Here is an 18278-nt window from a genome sequence, read left to right as displayed (position 1 = left end):
TATAAGAATAGCATTTAATTTTGTTTTCCTTTTATCTGAAATTTTCACGAACTTTTCCGAATTTTTCAGTTTGATGGCTGTTTCCAATCTTAAAGCTGCTGGATTTTTAATCAAGCGCAACTTGATTAGTGTGATATTTCCCTCAGTTACTATTTGGGCAATTTGGGCAGATCTGAGGCGCACGGCTCGTTGGAAGCATCAACTTGCCGAACAGCAAAAACAATAAAATACAATAACATGGGTCTGTCACACAAGCACATTTGGAAAGCGTACTGGGTGCTTGTCTTTCCCATTTCGGGCTTCTTAATTGGGCATAAGATTGACAAACTGGATACAGAGAAAATGACAATGTTTAGGGACAAATCGGCGCTGTACGGCAGAGAATTAAAACCTGGAGAACCACCTTCTTGGCCATATTAAATTCAATTCTTATTCACCTTAAATGTTGCAGAATTAGTCTTATGTAAGTTAACAAATAAACTAATATCCTAATGAATCACAGATGTCATAAGGTGACAAATGTATCTCGTTAAGACACGATCAGTTTAAATAATAATGCAATATTTACTAGTATATGTGTATAATCTTTTTCTTCGCAGGAATATATACAATATTAGAATATATACAATATTATTTAACAAAAAATTACAATACCTAATATGATTTTAATAAAGATTATAAATGGAATTGTGTGATTTTACTGAAACACACAAGAGCAAATATGATATATATGCCAAACTTATGACTGTACAAATTTTAAATTACTTTAAATATCAAATTAAGACTACATTGTGAATTTATTTACAGTTCTTGATATTGCGAGAGAAAATTAATCTTTAAATTGCAAATTAAATTCTAAATTACTCCAGTAATAGTAGAATTATATACTCGTTAACGAAATATAGTAAATAATTTGTTCTTTACATCCTTTTTCGAAGTCTTTCCGCTTTTTTCTGTAATGGTATTGCACTTGAGATTTTCCTTATTTTCAGATTTTTTAGTTGCTAGATTAAAGGCCTCGCGTTTTTTTTGTAACCATTTATTCTCCTCCTCGTTCCAGGAGATCGGTCTATTTTTGAATACCTTGGTCACTTTCTGACTGTGTTTGTTGTTGATTTCCAGATCGAGGTACAAGAACTTCCCTTCCTTGCCAAGATTACGCTCTACCTTGCTTTGAACGTCATTTGATCTGCAATCCACAAGTCCATAATTCTGAAACTTCGTGTTCTTGTCCTGCGAAGCACATATGTTTTCACTGAGTTTTTTGAAGACTTTTTCTTCCTCAATATGTTCAAGCTTCTCTACAGTATCAAGCATTGACCGCTTCGGGACTGGCTTATCTTTCTGCTTGGTCCATCGCTCACTCGCTGATCTTGTAAACGCACTTGGTTTCTTGTACAATTCCGGATTAAATCGTTCTGACGTCCGTACGAAGGATGAGTCTCCAGGATCAGCTGACAACGTTGAGTTTAGATCTTCGTAGCATATCTTGGGCCGTTCTTTGTATTTTATGCTGGCGTATGTATGAGATGCGGAAGTTGCATTCGACGAAGAGGGTTGCTTTGATAAATGGCTTTTTGAACGCGTTAAATGTTTTAATTTTTTATCTCTTAGATCAGATTCTTCCCTTCTGTCAATTTTCTCACACGAGCTGACTAAAGGTTGAGAATTTCTCAACCTCTCTGTTTTTGCAGGATCATTCGATTCCTTGAGCTCGTCGGATAAAATTCGCGTCGCTTTATTCAGTCTTTTCTCTGCAGTCTGCTTATTTTTTTGGTATTGTAATTCCCGCTCATTCACCTGCTTAATTTTATCCCTGAGAGCTCTCTCCGCGATTCTCAGTTCTTTCTCTCTTCTGAACAACTCTCTTTCTCTGCTCTGCAGATTCATCTCCTTTTCTCTTAGCACAGCCTCTTGTTGTCTCAGAATCTCTATCTTCTGCAACCAGTTTTCCTTGAAGATCTCCTCGCTGACTTCTTCGGGCGGCGGAATCGTCGCGGTGCAACCGTTCTTGTAGCCGTGATGACAAAAGTCGCTCAGTTTGGTTTCTAGTGAGATCTCGCTTCCCTCATCGATTGATACCAAACTGTTGAATCTCTTGAATTGTCTCACAGGATACAATTCTTGCGATTCAGTCGACGCACAGAACTTTGTGTTTTGTACATTAAGACGCTCGTTAGAAGAATGAAGATCATCTTTATGACAACACTCATTATCGTTATGGAACTCTTGTCTGATTACTAGAGTCTGATTCTTATTCGTTACATCATTCATAATTTTTCTATTACTCAATTCGTTGATCTCTGCAGAATATTTTACGAGTTCCATGTGTTTATTGTACGTAGCAGGCGACATATCATCGTTTTGAACATTTTTCCCAGATATGCTTTTATGTTTGAATCGGTTTATGGTTTTGATGTTATCCATTTCATTAATCGCGGCTTGCACCGGGAGTTCATTTGCCTCGGGTACGATGTATGTTTCGACCCTATATAGAACTGATTTCATTGACATGATGATATGTTAAACAATTTTCTCGAGAATTAGAACGTTTCGTCGTGGCAATATATCTGCAAATAATACAGATATTTGTTAATTAAATGCTTGCAAATAAAAATTATAAATTTATAAAATTATTGACGATAAATTCGTTATACTAAATAAAATATAACTAGAAATTATTATTTATTGAAATATTTATTCATGTTAATAAATTATATATATTAATTGTGTTATTAAAGTGTGATTAAAAATTTAAATTCAAAGCTACTTTAATTTCAAAAAAATCAAAAGTTTAAAAGTGTTTTAATAAAAAGACTTTTAATTCAATTATTACAAAAATAATATATAATTTATATTATATAAAACATACATAAAGAAATAAAGTTTTAAACTATATTTTATATATATATTTATCAAAAGTATTTCAAAGAAATACAATAATTGGAAAATATTTTTTGTATTATACAAAAATAAAAAGAAACAAATTTACGGGCAAGGAATAAAAAGAGTAAGATATTGAATTTTCCTTTCTAAACATTTAATATTTTGGAGATTTTAGCATAATTTAAAGTTGAAATTATCAATTATGATTGTTATTACATACCAAAATTGTAAACTGTTGAGCTCTGCAGCATCCAAAACATGTATATATTGCAATGTGCACGGACTTTCCATTTAAACTAAACTCTTAACGTCTGCTTGAAGATATCCTCAGGTATAATATATATATATATATATCCTACTGTGCTTGCTTCGCACGTTACCAGCGATGTGTTCTCTTGTAAGGGAGAAATGATTCTGACCGTTTTAAATCCCAGCTCCACTGGACTGGCGCAGGTAGTAGAATTTCTGGTATTCTACCTGAGTCTCTCACCCACATAAAATATGGGTATGTATATGTATGTGTATATACATCGTCCTTTGTCATCTTTTGAATGGAAACCATAAACAGTTAAAAAAAATTCTTAATAACCTTGTCAATGGAAAGTTACACATGTTAAATTACTTTGAAAATATTGAAATAGATAGGCAGCATGTGTAGAAAATTAGAATTCATAGGAATTAATACAGAGAATTAATACAAAAGTATTAAATAAAAATATATAATTATAATAATTATTGTTTTCACTTATAAAGAGTAATTGCAAAGATATTAATTGTGTGACTAGTAATAATTATATTCATTTTTATAATCTTTATTTCAGAAATAAGTAATGTAATAATTGATGACGATAACATTTGTTGAGTTTTCAATAATTTTGAGAATAAATGTTTACTATTAAATCATAAAAAAAGCAGTAACAACCTAAAAAACCTAAAATAGGGAAAAGGAAAACTATTAATATGATAATATTTTACCAAATTTTGCATTAAAATTTGGAATCTTTATTAATATATAAGTAAAAAAGTATTAATTGAAACGTGACAGTTAAAAACGTTCGCAGGAATTTTTAGATGGCAAAACAACTTGTCTTCCGTGATTTCTGAAAATTGCTAGAAGTTTGCTAGAAGTAAATTTACTCCAGGAAGAGAATTTCCATTGAAAGAAACTATAATAACATAAGAAACATTCTGTCACTAATTTATGAACTAGACTATACGCACGGGATACTCCGTGATTCTAGTGGGCAATGTTCAGCAATGTGCGTGCGCATGACTATTACGTACATCCGGTCAGTAACGTAGCTAATGGCGTCGGTATAAAAAAAAATTGAAAAATACATTTAACAGTAGATCATGTGTACATATTCATTTGATATTAAATATCATAATTCAATTACATTAATAAAATTTATTGAAACCAATTAATTGTCGTTAGAGCTTATCATCGTCAGAAATTGAGTGATCGAGAACTACCGAGCGCCCTCAGTTGTCCCGCAATGCACCGTCATCTTAGCGAGTAACCTGCTGTAACGTTTCATGCACGCAGTAAGATGTAGTCGAGTCCGCCATTGTACTAGGGAGTTAGGGTTCGGATACTAGGTGCAGCTAGAGAACGTTTTCTCAGAGCGATTCCCACGTTTCATAACTCGCGTCGGATCACCCAACAGATCGCGGGAAAAAAACTATTTAGTAATTTTGCGCTGCGATTTTGGGTATTCTATAACCACTGTACGCAATTCGAAATATTATTCAACGGGAGGGTATGGACAAAACGCCACAGCAAGCTGTGACGCTCATCGCAAGCGGTGATCAAGATGTTTTATGCACGGCGATGTTTTCCACACCGCCGCGGCTAACACCGACGGGTAAGATTAGCCACGCAAAGACGCGTGTCTACGCTCAGCGTTATCGGAAGGATTGGGAACAGATGCCAGAATTCAAAGGTACACATTCCACTTTCTGTGCCGTCGCGAGATACTATGTTAGGGTCCTTTGTCGTTTCTAGGATCAATCTGACTTGCTGGCCAACCGACTTTCCTAACGTGGATTGGATCTATTCTAAAGCCTCTGTGCACTTTCATTATACTAGTTACGATGAAAAATTTTGTTAACTAGAACTAGTGTTAATAAAATAGGGGATACGTTGGTAGTAAATTCGGGAGCATAATTTTTTTCTACTCAATGAAACTTTCTGTGCTGTTATATTTCGAAATCAGTTGTGTTGAGATAAAGAAGCAAGAGATCAGTTTCTTTCTTTACATTATATAGCAGAAATATCACTATATATATATATATAGTAGCCTAAATATAAGATATAAGAAGTTTATTATTATAATAAACGATTCATTATAAATATATAAATTAAACGTTAATTGCATAATTAATATATATAATTAATGACGGATCAATAATACAATTGTAATAAATTTATAAGTTACAAATTTCTGTATAAATAGAAACAGAGGTGAAATAAGTTTTGAAATACTTGATAAGCACTTTTTTCGATGAGTTTTTAAAATATATGAGCATCGTCAAAACATTGGTAAAACTTATCGAAAAATTGCTCTGATCTATAACGTGAGTGTAAAAGAGAGTAATAACAATTTTAACTTATATTTTTGTTGCAGGATGGTTGAGTCCAGTGCCATTTCAGCCAACTCGCGCCTTCTGCTCACATTGCAAGAAGAATTTACATGCTCATCGTTTATCGCTGCTGAAACATACGTGTACCATGAAGCATCAACGGGCTGCTCTAATGCACGAACAGGAAAAGAAAGAAGCAAAGGATGGCATACCTGAAGTAGGGCTTGCCATTGAGGTGCTGCTTTTGCTCAAATCTTCATGTATAGGATGTCCCAAACATTTGTTTACCTCAAAAATGTTTGCTAAAGATATCAATATATTCTGCATATTTATGCACCCAATTAAATTATATATATTAACAATCGTTACAAAATATATATTTAAAAAAGAATGAATATTGGACCTCCTGTATATGGAAATATGAGGAAATAAGTTATGCAAAATTTCAGAAAGTAAAAGCCTGTTGAGTTTTGTTGTGTTTTAAGAATCTATAATTATGATTTGATTCACATTTGGCTCTAATTTCTAGTTATAAATGTAAAACAAAATCAATATGGATACTAACGCTTGATTTTTCGACTTTGTTGCTGCTAATTATAAATATATATAAGTGTGATATAAGGATCACTTTGTTCTTTTTTCGTTTTACATTGTGGATTATTATTAGGTTGGCGAATACGAAAACGAGGAAGATATCGAGTACATTGTTGAGAAATTGGATACTGATGAGGAAGAAGAATCAATGAGGGAATACAAAGAAGAATACAAAGAAGACTACAAAGAAGATATAGAAACTAACGAGAAAAGAGAGATAGATCAAGATCTTTGTGCTCAGTTGCAATCTGATGATGAGAATTCTGAACCTGTAATAAAGAAGATCAAATTATCCGAGGTGATTTATTTTGCAAATTATATTTGTAGTAATAGAATACCTTCATCTGGTGAGGAGATATCTTTGTTAAGTTTTTGCAGTTTTTTACGTTATATTTTTGTGATTTTATACAGGAAAAATGTCGAGATCCTCTGGCCGAAGCGATGGCACATGTTCACAATGAATATCTTGAAGAAGTCGTTGATCAGAATAATGTACAGATGGAGATGGTGATAGAATCAACTGAAGCTGATACATCTATTTTATCTGATTCGATGAACAAAAAAGAGTTACTTGAGGATGAAAAGACTGTAAATCATTCTGAAACAAAAGAAAAAATTCTTGTAAGTAACAATTTATGTTTCCAAAGAATAGAAAATAATGTACATATTTTTAAACATTAAAAACTAGTCTTAATTATAATTAACCAAATTTCATGTTTAAAATTAGAATTAAGTTTTATACTTGAAATTGTTAGTTAGATCTAAAGAAAGATCTAAAGAAAAAAATATTGACAGGAAGGGGACAGTAAAGATGACCCGACCTCCTCGGAGCCGATATTGGATACGACTTATGAAACAAATATTTCACCACCAACTCAGAATAATCTCAATTTCGTACCTATCGTGCCCAACATCATGAGGAACAAAACTGTCACTTTGATGTGCGGTAGCAAAGCTTTCAAGTTAAGCGGTGGCCAGTTTCAACCAGGCACGCAATACGTTTTGACGAAGCTCAAGGGCAAGCCAGCCACACTGATGCCGATAGCCGATTCGAAGAAGATTACCGCGGCGACTGAAACTAAAGCCAAAGTGTCGGAAACATTCGCTCCCAGCACCAGTTCCAGTCAATCGCCGGCTGTTCCCAGTACCAGTACCCCGCAATCAGCTAATACTAAAACACCGTTATATAAAAAGGTTAGTGAGAAAGTTGTTTGATCCTGCTAATTTCTTGTATTGAACGGAGAAAGTATATAACATATTAATACATAGTAATACATAGAAAATTGTTATTGATAAGATATGTACTTTGTCTATTGTAGACTGTTACGGGAAGACAATCTGTAAAATCCTCTGCATCGAAAAAGTTGCGCATTTCCACATATGTTGTGGACACCACCAAGGGAGTTCCGATTGGCGGTTTACAAGTCAGCTTGTACAAATTATTGGATGGAAAATGGACTTTCTTGAATGAAAGGTACATGATTCTTTGATTGATTGAGTTATTACTTATTTTTTGTTTGACATAGTTATATTAATTTGTTAGAAAAAGAATTCGTTGTTTCCTGTTAAGCTATATTTTTAATAGAATTATATATTTATTTTTAATAAAGCATCGGAATAATTTGGAATAAGAATTATAATAAAAATGTAAGCACATGTGTATTAAAATGAAATTTCGTTACCAGCAATACAGCTGCGGATGGTCACTGCATGGATCTGCTAGAGAAGATAAATTCCACGAGCGGCCGTTACAAGTTGCATTTCGATGTTGATAAGTATTTCATACTGAGAAAAATAGAAACCATGTTTCCGTTCGTTGAGATTGTGTTTGACGTGAAGAATCCGAATAGTCATTATCATATGCCTCTTTTGTTGAGTCCGTTTGGTTACTCAACTTATCGTGGCACCTAAATGTAAGGTTTAGGCAATATATTATAGTATAAGTTTTTATTTGACACCATAATTTTTTAAATGTTTGTAATTATACATAAAAAAAGTTTATGAAATATATCTACAAGGCGTATGTATGTGTGTCAAGTATGTGTATATACTCGTGTTATAATTTACTAAAGTCAATTATCTAATTTTATAATAAATATATTTTGCAATGAAATGCGATTTTAAATCGTAAAATCTCTATTAATAACTATCAAAATAAAACATTCTCAACCGCATATAATGTAACAAATTAAATAAGTTAACATAATTGATTTTATTGACATAATACCACATAAAATAACACAACAGTAAGATGTGGTAATAATTACATAGTAATTATACAATAATATAAAAGTAGAATAATGATGGAATGTTTCTTGTTTTTTATTTTAATACTTTTAGTGTCATAATATATATTTGACATATATTAGTAGATAAGTTAATTAAAATCTGTTTCCACTGGGATACGTGCATAAGTTTGTGCGTGCGTGTGTGTGAGTTTCATTGTAAGAAATCTTTGACCATAAGTTGTTTTTTAAACTACAATATTTTCTTGCTGTGTGCTGCTTTCGCTGTTAGCTTAAATTGTACACATAAGGTAAATATAATATGATTTTATGCATAAGATAAATATCGTAAGCGAAATAATATGTATGTATAATACAAAATATGTTTATTTTTGGAAAAAATTGTGTGAATATAAAATAGAGACTTATTGATAAATATACCAAACTTTCAATCACATTGCCGGCATTCCTTGATTTTTGATCCTTTATTTATCTTAGTAATCTATAAAATTACATCCGTTGAAACGCAGCGAGTTAATTGTATTCGCGACGTGGATGTTGAATGTTGTAACACTGAAGTAGATCCAATTGTTTCCTAAAACTCAAAATATAATGTAATTAGAAAAACGCATAAATATGTATGATTTAAAATGGGAAGCTTAATGAAGAAAATCCGGCAATTTCAAGATTAAATTTCAGGTGAATGACTATTTCAAGCGACTCGTAATTGCTTCGATATATTCAATAATCGATGTGGTATTTGACGTGCAGAACGCCCGCAAACATTATCACATTCCTTTGCTGCTGAGTCCTTTCGGATTCACCACATATCATGGCTCGTGATTAACGTCATGCTTAATATGATTTCGTCATGTTAGTGCAATAGCAAACATTACAAAATGACTCGTGTGTGATTTACTGGAAAAATATATTTAATTTGTAGATTTGCGTCTACATCTGCATGTCACTCAAATTGTGCGAAGAGACGCATAGTAGAATTAAAATGCTGAAGATGTAAGATTTATAAAGTCTTGTACATATAAATGCTGAAAAGAAAATAGAGAGAGAGAGAGAGAGAGATGAAAGTAATTGTTGGGAAATTATCGTGTTAAATTGAATTATTATCCGCTAATATTAAGGAGTGGTTTGGACAAATCATGTAAATTATCGATCAACGTTTTTGATCTATGGAGAATTCCTTCCGCAGTTTGTATTATATTAACAATTACTCAATTTTACTCAATGTCATATATGTGCATGGACTTACAAAATATATTATATATAAAAATATACAAATTACCAATTTAGAATAATATAAAATAATCTAATTAATAATAAAATTTATTTTTATATAACATTATAGTGTCGTCGCTATTTTGCATTAAATGTGCCTGTTTAATTGTTATATGTACAACTAGTTTTATTCTTTTATGAAAGGCAATAAATTGCAGCGTAATATGTAGAAGTGCATTTAGCGCTAAATGTACGGTGGAAAGGCGAGCCCATGTATCATTTCATTTATTATTACGGTATTAAATGTCGCAGTATAAATTACTATGACATTGAAAATGCACGACATCACTTTGTGTGATCGTAAATATACATAATGTCAGATATCTGCTGTCAAGTGCACTCGATAAATATTTAAATAATATTGTTCGTAAAAACCGAAATAATTTTTTCACGAAAATTTAGTTTGCTGTTATATTTCTTGCAGTTTTTGATATCTTGGTAATTATACTATAAAAAAATTTGTTACATAAAATCTAGTTAGAATCAATAAAAAAATAAAATTCTATTATTTTATTTCGCTTTTAAATGCAATATGATATCCTAGTTAAAACATTTTAGACGATATATAACTTGTGATGAACTCGAGATAGAAATCAACTTACAATTTTATATAATAAAAAAATATTTCTGTATTACATGCCACATAAAATTATAAATAAAATTTTATCTCGAATTTTATTTGCAAGGTGCGCTGTCTAAAATGAGCTTAAAAATGTAATTTGAACTAAAAAAGTTTTTGATAAGGAATATTACTAAAAAAAATGCAGCCTCCTGTTACCGAATAGCCTATATAACGTTTGGCGATAATGTATTTAGACGAGTCTTTAAGATCAATTAATGCGGTGGTAAATAGCTCCGGTCGGCAGTGGTCTTTGGTGGTAAATATGTTGTGCCTCCTGGTCCTGGAGGTCCTGGAGGTCCTGGAGGTCCTGGAGATTCTAAAGGTCTCAGAGGTCCTGAAGGTCTCACAATAGGCCCCGGTCCTTCGAGTGCGGCGCGGCCCAATCTAAATCCGGCCCGATATCCATTCTCATCCGCGACATAACTAAAAAATACGTTATGTTTGTTTTTTTCTTCTTTTTTTAAATGATAGAACATTTTAATTAAGATTTGAAATTGTGTAAATTAACTTTTTTTGTAAAATAAAATTAATTTTTTTGTCTCGTTGAACACAAATCTAATTAAGATAAAATCTAAGTAAGATAAAGACCAAGATTTTTTAAATTAAAAATCAGCGATCTTATTTGACAACCAAAAATTAAAAAGAATTGTTTGATTTATGTTAAAATTACTTTTGAAGGATTTTTGTATTCAAATTTTAATTTTTTAAGATTAAAGTATAGCAAACTAAAGAAAAGCTAGATGTACATTGTTGTTTACAATAAAACGTAAAAGAAATTTATTATTCTGAAAGGAAAATTAATTATTCTGAAAACACGCATTTATAAAAGTCAATAAATTCTAGAAGAAAGAACTTTAAATTAGTAAAATTCTTGTCACGACAAAATATACAAGATGTATACTTACTTTACGGAAACGGGAATTCCTTCGGGACTCTTATAGGAGTAGGATCCTTCCACCACTCGGATCAATTCACCATCCACGATTTTAAAAGAAGAGGTCTCTTGTCTTTGTACGCCGTCATCGTTGATGACATTCGTGGCGGCTGGTGGGCTCGCCCTTTGATCGCTCTCGAAGGGAGGATTTAGAATCAGGCCACCGGAGCCTCGCGCGAATTGCGGTGCCTTCTGATCCGGAGACAGTAATGCAGTAAAACACACCGGAAATGACAGCAAACACCAAATCTGTAGGAATTACATTTTACATAGAGCGTGATCCTTAATTGTATCAATCTTTAATTAGTATTTTACAAATGCTATTGTAAAGAGTATCTTGCAACTTATGATATAATCGAAAAAAATTGTATAATTCTAACTGAAAAAGAAAAAGTCGGAAAATGTAATAAAATTTTCTTTTCATACGACAAATAAATACTTATTTTTTTCGCAAATTAAATAATCTTTCGATCATTTAGAGCACTTGGAAATAAACATTTGTCATTTGTGTACAAGTTATTTATGATTCAATCCAGTAATATTGTTTTCTCTCTCTAAGACCACTTGAAGATTAACGAACTACATCCATTTATCTGCACACGATCGGAGATTGCCAAGGATGACCCCGCGACCGGTGCGGTACGGCGCGATGCGTCGCGTCGCGTTGGATAATCGCGTCGGCAATCGCCGCGCGATTATCACATGTGGTGGTGGATTATGCGTGGAGGTGGATCCTTCGGAAAAGGACACTTTCTATTTTAACTGATGACCGACTGGCCGATCGGGCTCGAGTTTTGAACGCTTCGGGGCCCAATAACCGGCCTGAACTTATAAAAACGCGAGCCCTCGGAAAGGCGCGGCGAGAATTCCGTGAAACGCGCCGCTTCAAGGAAGATGAACTTTCAACCCCTGATTCCACGTGGTATATTATAGAAGACAGTCGATGTTTAGCGGCGGTATCTTTCATCTCGCGGAGATAGAACTGGTTCCTAAAACGATTGCATACTTTACGTTGTTAATCCAACTGCTGTTATTAATCGGCTTTGAGCATGGAAGTGTAAGCATGAAAGGAAAAGAAAGGAAAAGCGAGTGGAAAGGTTGAATTGCGACGAGGGAATCCATTTGTTGCATCATTGAAGATTCGTAGAAATACCTGCAATATTAATGTAACTTAACACATTTGGCACATTTAGCAAATATGTACAAAGAATAATTAACGCGGAGATTCAAGCGACACGCGCTGTTAATTTCTGCTGAAAAAGGACTGACAAAGCTGCGTTAACACTTTGGAGGCAAAATAGAACTTCCTGTACGCAAAGTTCTCGTATCGCTCGTGTGTGACTTTGAAAATATCGATTGATCAGGATTTTTATTTCATTTAATATATAGCAGCCGCGTTGCATATGCGATGTAACGATTTCGTTAACGAGGCTGCGAATTCATCTAAAATGCAAACCCGTCGCACGATGCAACGCAATTGTAAAATTTACAAGTGATTACGTTGTTCGCGCAATCAGCGACGCACTCACCAATGCTCGCGGCATCCACAAGGATCCGCTAAACGCGGTTCCCGCGTTCTCCAATATGGAGAACTTCGGCGAAGAGTAATTTACGATGACACACATTGCAACGACGCATTCTCTTACCTTCCTCGCTAAATACAGTGTTGTGTGTAAACTTATTGTAACTTTAATGTGAATACAAAATTTACCCCCAAATTTAAACGATTAATATAACGATTAATATAACGATTAATCATAATATGCAAAATTAGGATAATAATGAAAATAATTAAATTCATGTAATTAAAACAATTTTTTTAAATTAAACTTGCAATAATTAAAAAATACTTTTCTAAGAATAGTTAGAAATGCGGATCTTTGAAATTTATTTAATTTAATAAACTAAATGTTAAAATAAATAAATAATGAAAATAATCAATATGTAAATTCCTCGTTTAATGAGGATTTTCTTTACGCGTGTTACGCAAATGTTGAAATATCTCTCTGCAGGACATACCAGTGAGTGGATGATCCCGCGATGACCCATCGTGGTTGTCAGTTATGATGACGATAACGACGAAGACGACGCGAAGAGGACACTTTGCACTGCATCACCCTGTGTCACACCGGGACTATACACCGGTTCCTGTCGGCGAATCCGTGCTCCTGCAGGCTCTCGTCCTTATATACCCGGTGAATGACGACCGTTCCTCCCCCTCTGATCGCCGTCTCAAGAAGGAGATTCGCGCAAGTGACTACCGTCTGTTCGCGACTCGCGACATGAACGATCGTTGCCGATCGTTTATTTCGTGCATCTTGTGTACTTGTGTGTGTGTTTGTGTTTGTGTGCGTCAACTAGCTCGGGAATATTATTCTGAAAATCGGCGATACAGTAACTTAAAGATCATCCAGGAAGTGATGATTGATTTATTGATGACGCGGTGTGTCCTTTAGCGATCTCGCGCGTATGGCGGTGATAAATGACATTTCAGGCTATCTATTTTTTTTCTGAAGGAAAAGAAGGCTTATAATTATCGCATTAAGCTTCTTTATTGTCTCTTCATTTGCGTGAAAATGCAGATGCAAGCTTGCACAATTATCACTTCGCACAATTGCGAAAATCGTACAACTTATTGGTAATCTGATATCTGTCGCGACACTTTTATGGAGAAATCGATTTCGAAGTACACATAATAAGAGAATATCTCTGCGCGATGCATAAAAATAGATTTATGGCTACAAAGTTCTATATTGAATTATGTAGCTTACAAAATTAACTTTTAAACTTCTAATATAATCATCTAGCCAATAGAACACAAAATATTGAGCAGATTAATTTTAATCAAAGGAATATAAAATTGATTTTTACAAATTGCATTTGGTTCTCATTTGACTTTTTTACTAATTTTGTCTCATTAATTTTAATGTGATTATCGATTATAGATTTGTTCGTGGAAAGCGCAAAAATTGCCATTTCAAAAATTAATCGTTTCGTTATTAATTTGTCAAAGAATTTTTCTCCGGGGCATCTGTAAAGAATTAAATGAGTTAGCTTATTGCGAGAGAAAACGATGCATCGTGGGGTTTCAAATTTTATTCACGGCGCGGAATAAAGTGACGTTACGAGAACAAATGCGTAAGCGGAGAGTCCGGCGTATATACGAGCGCACGTGCATTTACGAGACGACACGTGGGATTTATCGTCGCCGATTTAAAGGCCACCGTCGTCACGATGACCCCCGCGATGTGGCTCGTTTAAGGGCACACGAACGAACAATGCGATCTCTGAACCTTTAATAGGATGCACTCGCTTTTAATAGGATACGTCGTTTCTGCAGCATTGACATTTTATATTTCTGTCGCCGGCACTACCGCGCTTGCCGAACCCATCGCATTCCGCGATCCAACAACTGTAGCGGTCGTTTCGATCGATCCCGATAATAATTGGATTAAATCGGAAAGAAAAGGCTCTGCTCGCGCCAATGTGAAATAAACGCTCTCGGCAAAGATTATCTTAATCTTCTGAATTCTTCTTTCGCATTTTTTCACGCGTCGGCTTCGACAGAAAGCTAATCCTTAGAAGACGTTTCTTCTCAGCATCAATCGTCGAAGCACACCAAATATATTTATTTATTTTTTTTTATTTTTATCGGAACGTAATATGCTTAAGGCTAATCAAGTTACGGCTTATATTTTGAAGAAATTTCAACTTCAATAGCGTGAATAATCTTTTCGTGCATACATCATAAATTAAATCGTTTTTTAATAAATATCGATTGAGGTACGAATAAGTCATAGTATTGCATCTGAAGAATTCGAGGATTAAGCAAATAAGGGTGCAAACAAATGACGAAACCTTGGTCAGTTAAGCTTGACCGAAAGACGCGACTTTTGGGACTAGAATGTTGCAATTAGAAGGATGTAATTTCAGATTGTTCAATGTAATGTAACGAAGAGCGAGACGCGACGTAACCACTCTTGGAGTTGCATAACTTTGGCAAAAGGTTCGATACACCTCCACTCTCGTTGAGAAGACTCTCGAGGAGATGTACAAAAATTTTCTTGCGCAACGCGAGCACGACGTACGCGCGAAATTATAGTCCGGTACACGCAACAGCGGGCAGATAAATAAAGTATCATCTATCGCGAATTTGCTGCGACAGAGATGAGCATGCTGCAGTAAATCGCGATTACGCGCACATCATCCTGATTTATCCCTCAACAACTTTGTCGAAAAAATTTTACGAGTTGTCCAGAGACATCGGTTTACACGACGAATATCAATTTATCTCAATTTGTCTTTCATTATTCATTAAATCAAAAGATTATTCGAGACAAACAATAACTTCTCGCAGTGAACCGTAATTTATCTTTTATTCTCTTTCGTGAAATATAATAGAAATAAGAATGTCTATTTATAGGGTAAATTATAATTTGTATTTTTTACTTATAAAAGTTAAGATGAAAATTCTTCTAAGCGTCAATCGTCGATGCACACGAAATATATTTATTTTCTTTTATTTTTAGAACGTAATGCGCCTAAGGCTAATCAAGTTACCACGGCTTATATTTTGCAAGAACTTGTAAGCATCTTCAAATGACCATTTCACATTCAATCATCGATTTATTAAATATTAATGATTTCATAATTTTATCCGTTTTTTCTCCTACGCGAAAGCAATATTTTTAATACTTTGTGAGAATCAAAGAACCAAGCCCACATTATAACTTCTATATATATGCATATAATAAATTATATCAATATATTGAAACAGTTAAATTTAACTATATTATAAAGAATACAATAAATAACTTATATTAATTAAAAATGTTAAATACACACACAGAGTGTGAATCTTGATTATATTATATATTTTAATATAATTTCTGTTATTGCATGATGTAACTCTGATATTTAAAAATTTAACATTAGATAATTCGCAACAATAGATCCTTAGGATCGTATCACTTTATGAAATCTTTAATATAGTGAAAGTTCAAGCTTTGGTATCGTTGGGTTCTATTCTCCACGTTATGTAATATGGATTAATCGAATTATGATCAATGCATTTGCCGATGCTGCAAAATATCATTACGTAGTTTCCTTTTTCTCTTTCGAAAAGTTATGATTTTTTCACGTAAAAAATTTTGTAAAATTGTAACGATATTAATTATTATTATTCAATTTATTTGACAAAATATTCGGAGTTATATAAACAATGGTTTTAAAAAATTAGGTAAATTGAATAATAAAATGGCTTCTTCCAAGATTGCGGGGCAGATTACTATGGCTCTGAGCCCTTCTTATGGTCTGATAAGTGCTTGCGTTCGCTGGATGTTATTTTTAACTATCGCTACGATGCTCGAGTGCATCATGAAGATGAGCGAGGGGCTCGTGAATGAAACGGGCAACGACGCGCACTGAAGCACGAGTGCAACGCGAGTATCGCGAGATTATTGTGATTATGGCTGACATACTTTCTTGTATCGATCCTAAATAGACAGCCAACTCCCTATAAACCAATAATGATGCGAAAAATCTCGTTCAGTTAACAATAATTAGCAAAAGCATCGTATTAAACAAAAATGCATATAGAAAACTGATAAAATTGATAAGTAATTGTATACGAAATTATAAGTGATTGCACAAAAGTATTGTGATGGCAATAATTAAATTAAAATTTAATTATTTAGAAAATATCAAATTAATACCGCAATCATGAATTGAATATATGAATTGAATATTGCCAGACAATAATAATATAAAAAATCGATAAATTGGGAGGCATAAATAACAGGAAAAACATTGAACGGCTGTCATTTATCCTAAATGAAGTTACATCACGGAAAGACCGTGTAATAAGATACCTGAGGAGGTCGTTGCACCAGCAAATCAATCACTGGCGAGGCGCCAACTATCGAGCCGGTTAATGTCCGTGGCAAAGTGCATCCCGCTGCAAATCTGGGACAAACCTGGATCTCGTATAAACGCATCGCTACCTCTTGTTTGCGATATTGATTAATGTAATTCCGTCAGCTGGATTAAAGCTTTCGTCACTTGGCAGTCGCCTCTTCGTCGGCGAAAGGATCGCAGGTTGCGATCCGTACACATTCATAACGAACGCGCCGGCACGAAGGAAGACAGCGGGAAATTATGTACCCGCACTTTGTATCTTAATCGATTTGATTTTTTCGTGACGCAATCTAACTCGAGATTATATAATTTATAAATTTAATTATCGTTACGCGTGTGCATGACATAATAATCATAATTAATAGTTGTTTCATAGTGACATAAATCTCGTAAACGACTTATATCATATCAACGTTACTTCGCAAAAACATTTTACAAAAATTGAATTTTTCATTCTAATCCGAGATTTTTTCTTCATACGGAATCTCTAGAAATGTTAAGATTCTCTCACCTGCGGAAAGCATTTCAACAACGTGTGGTATTTACAGGCGAGAACGGCCGTTAATTATTATTAAGTCGTTGCAACTTTGATGGATGAGGCCAAGAGGTATTTTGATTGAATTGATCAGCCATCTCACACGCACGATAAATAATTCTTCTTGCGCAATCCAAGATACATCGATTGGCATCCTGCGAATCATTAATGAATGTTATAGCAATTTGTTAACGGCACGCCTTTCCTCGAATTTAAATTTTACATCTCGACTTTGTAATTTATTATTCCGATATTATGTCTGGGAAGGAAGCTTGGATTTCTCGAATGCCGAGAGGACGAAGAAGTGGGCGGTTTTCATTGGAAATGGTCGGCCTACGAGAACAGATCTGAAGGTGATTCATCAACTACTTTAACGTATTTACGCATTACTGTAATCGTAGAAGAAAATAAATCTGATGTAATCAGTTTTGAAATATTTGTGTCGGTGTGTAATAAAGAAAATAAGCTTAAATAATTAAATAGTCGCGAATTAATGCAATAAAATTCTCAAGTGTAAGAGATTTCTCCTATTGTTCCGATGGAATTTTGTATTTAATAATTTTAATTGTACGAGTATTTATAATGATAATGTTGTAACAATAATTGTGTGGATCCATTCTCCTAGACCTCGTATGATATGTTTCTCATACGTCATAATTTTTTTTTAACAAGACATTTAATATTTGTTTA

The 18278-nt window shown here is 33.8% G+C and overlaps 4 protein-coding genes across 7 annotated transcripts; 2 read left to right on the top strand and 2 right to left on the bottom strand.

The window, feature by feature from the left end:
* Nucleotides 1–85: 85 nt before the first annotated feature.
* On the top strand, nucleotides 86–2571 carry ND-MNLL (NADH dehydrogenase (ubiquinone) MNLL subunit). Of its 2 annotated transcripts, none has more exons than XM_067360748.1 (2): nucleotides 86–463; nucleotides 600–687. In XM_067360748.1, exon 1 carries the CDS (start codon nucleotides 238–240, stop codon nucleotides 418–420), a length of 183 nt encoding a protein of 60 aa, XP_067216849.1. In that variant the 5' UTR covers nucleotides 86–237; the 3' UTR covers nucleotides 421–463; nucleotides 600–687. The 2 variants fall into 2 exon arrangements, with proteins under 2 accessions (XP_067216849.1, XP_012223517.1); XM_012368094.2 differs by lacking the exon at nucleotides 600–687 and adding an exon at nucleotides 1123–2571 and having other exon boundaries at nucleotides 238–463.
* On the bottom strand, nucleotides 118–2514 carry LOC105672871 (uncharacterized). The gene has a single exon (XM_012368083.2). The coding sequence runs from the start codon at nucleotides 2512–2514 to the stop codon at nucleotides 892–894; it is 1623 nt and encodes a 540-aa protein (XP_012223506.2). The 3' UTR covers nucleotides 118–891.
* A 1824-nt stretch (nucleotides 2572–4395) lies between the features above and the next one.
* On the top strand, nucleotides 4396–8745 carry LOC105672884 (uncharacterized protein PF3D7_1120000-like). 2 transcript variants are annotated; one of them, XM_012368125.2, is made up of 7 exons: nucleotides 4396–4829; nucleotides 5514–5704; nucleotides 6137–6361; nucleotides 6475–6684; nucleotides 6859–7257; nucleotides 7383–7537; nucleotides 7749–8745. In XM_012368125.2, exons 1-7 carry the CDS (start codon nucleotides 4649–4651, stop codon nucleotides 7972–7974), a joined length of 1587 nt encoding a protein of 528 aa, XP_012223548.1. In that variant the 5' UTR covers nucleotides 4396–4648; the 3' UTR covers nucleotides 7975–8745. The 2 variants fall into 2 exon arrangements, with proteins under 2 accessions (XP_012223548.1, XP_012223549.1); XM_012368126.2 differs by having other exon boundaries at nucleotides 4402–4829; nucleotides 5514–5686.
* Nucleotides 8370–18101, bottom strand: LOC105672868 (endocuticle structural glycoprotein SgAbd-9-like). Of its 2 annotated transcripts, none has more exons than XM_067360664.1 (3): nucleotides 13157–18101; nucleotides 11109–11386; nucleotides 8370–10626 (listed from the first exon to the last, which is right to left on the bottom strand). In XM_067360664.1, exons 1-3 carry the CDS (start codon nucleotides 13184–13186, stop codon nucleotides 10416–10418), a joined length of 519 nt encoding a protein of 172 aa, XP_067216765.1. In that variant the 5' UTR covers nucleotides 13187–18101; the 3' UTR covers nucleotides 8370–10415. The 2 variants fall into 2 exon arrangements, with proteins under 2 accessions (XP_067216765.1, XP_067216771.1); XM_067360670.1 differs by having other exon boundaries at nucleotides 11109–11329.
* Nucleotides 18102–18278: the final 177 nt, after the last annotated feature.

The sequence above is a fragment of the Linepithema humile genome, chromosome 1, assembly GCF_040581485.1.
Source record: "Linepithema humile isolate Giens D197 chromosome 1, Lhum_UNIL_v1.0, whole genome shotgun sequence".
Lineage (NCBI taxonomy): Eukaryota > Metazoa > Arthropoda > Insecta > Hymenoptera > Formicidae > Linepithema > Linepithema humile.
The sequence above is the reverse complement of the archived record's forward strand: the minus strand, read 5'-3'. Positions and strand labels throughout refer to the sequence as shown.

Coding starts and splice junctions, on each gene's coding strand:
- LOC105672884 (XM_012368125.2), top strand. CDS start 4,649: ATGGACAAAACGCCACAGCAAGCTGTGACGCTCATCGCAAGCGGTGAT. Junction 5,705..6,136: donor AAGTAGGGCTTGCCATTGAG/GTGCTGCTTTTG, acceptor GATTATTATTAG/GTTGGCGAATACGAAAACGA. Junction 7,538..7,748: donor TGGACTTTCTTGAATGAAAG/GTACATGATTCT, acceptor TTTCGTTACCAG/CAATACAGCTGCGGATGGTC.
- ND-MNLL (XM_012368094.2), top strand. CDS start 238: ATGGGTCTGTCACACAAGCACATTTGGAAAGCGTACTGGGTGCTTGTC.
- LOC105672868 (XM_067360664.1), bottom strand. CDS start 13,186: ATGGGTCATCGCGGGATCATCCACTCACTG. Junction 11,387..13,156: donor GCGGGATCATCCACTCACTG/GTATGTCCTGCA, acceptor TAATTCCTACAG/ATTTGGTGTTTGCTGTCATT. Junction 10,627..11,108: donor GGAATTCCCGTTTCCGTAAA/GTAAGTATACAT, acceptor CGTATTTTTTAG/TTATGTCGCGGATGAGAATG.
- LOC105672871 (XM_012368083.2), bottom strand. CDS start 2,514: ATGTCAATGAAATCAGTTCTATATAGGGTCGAAACATACATCGTACCC.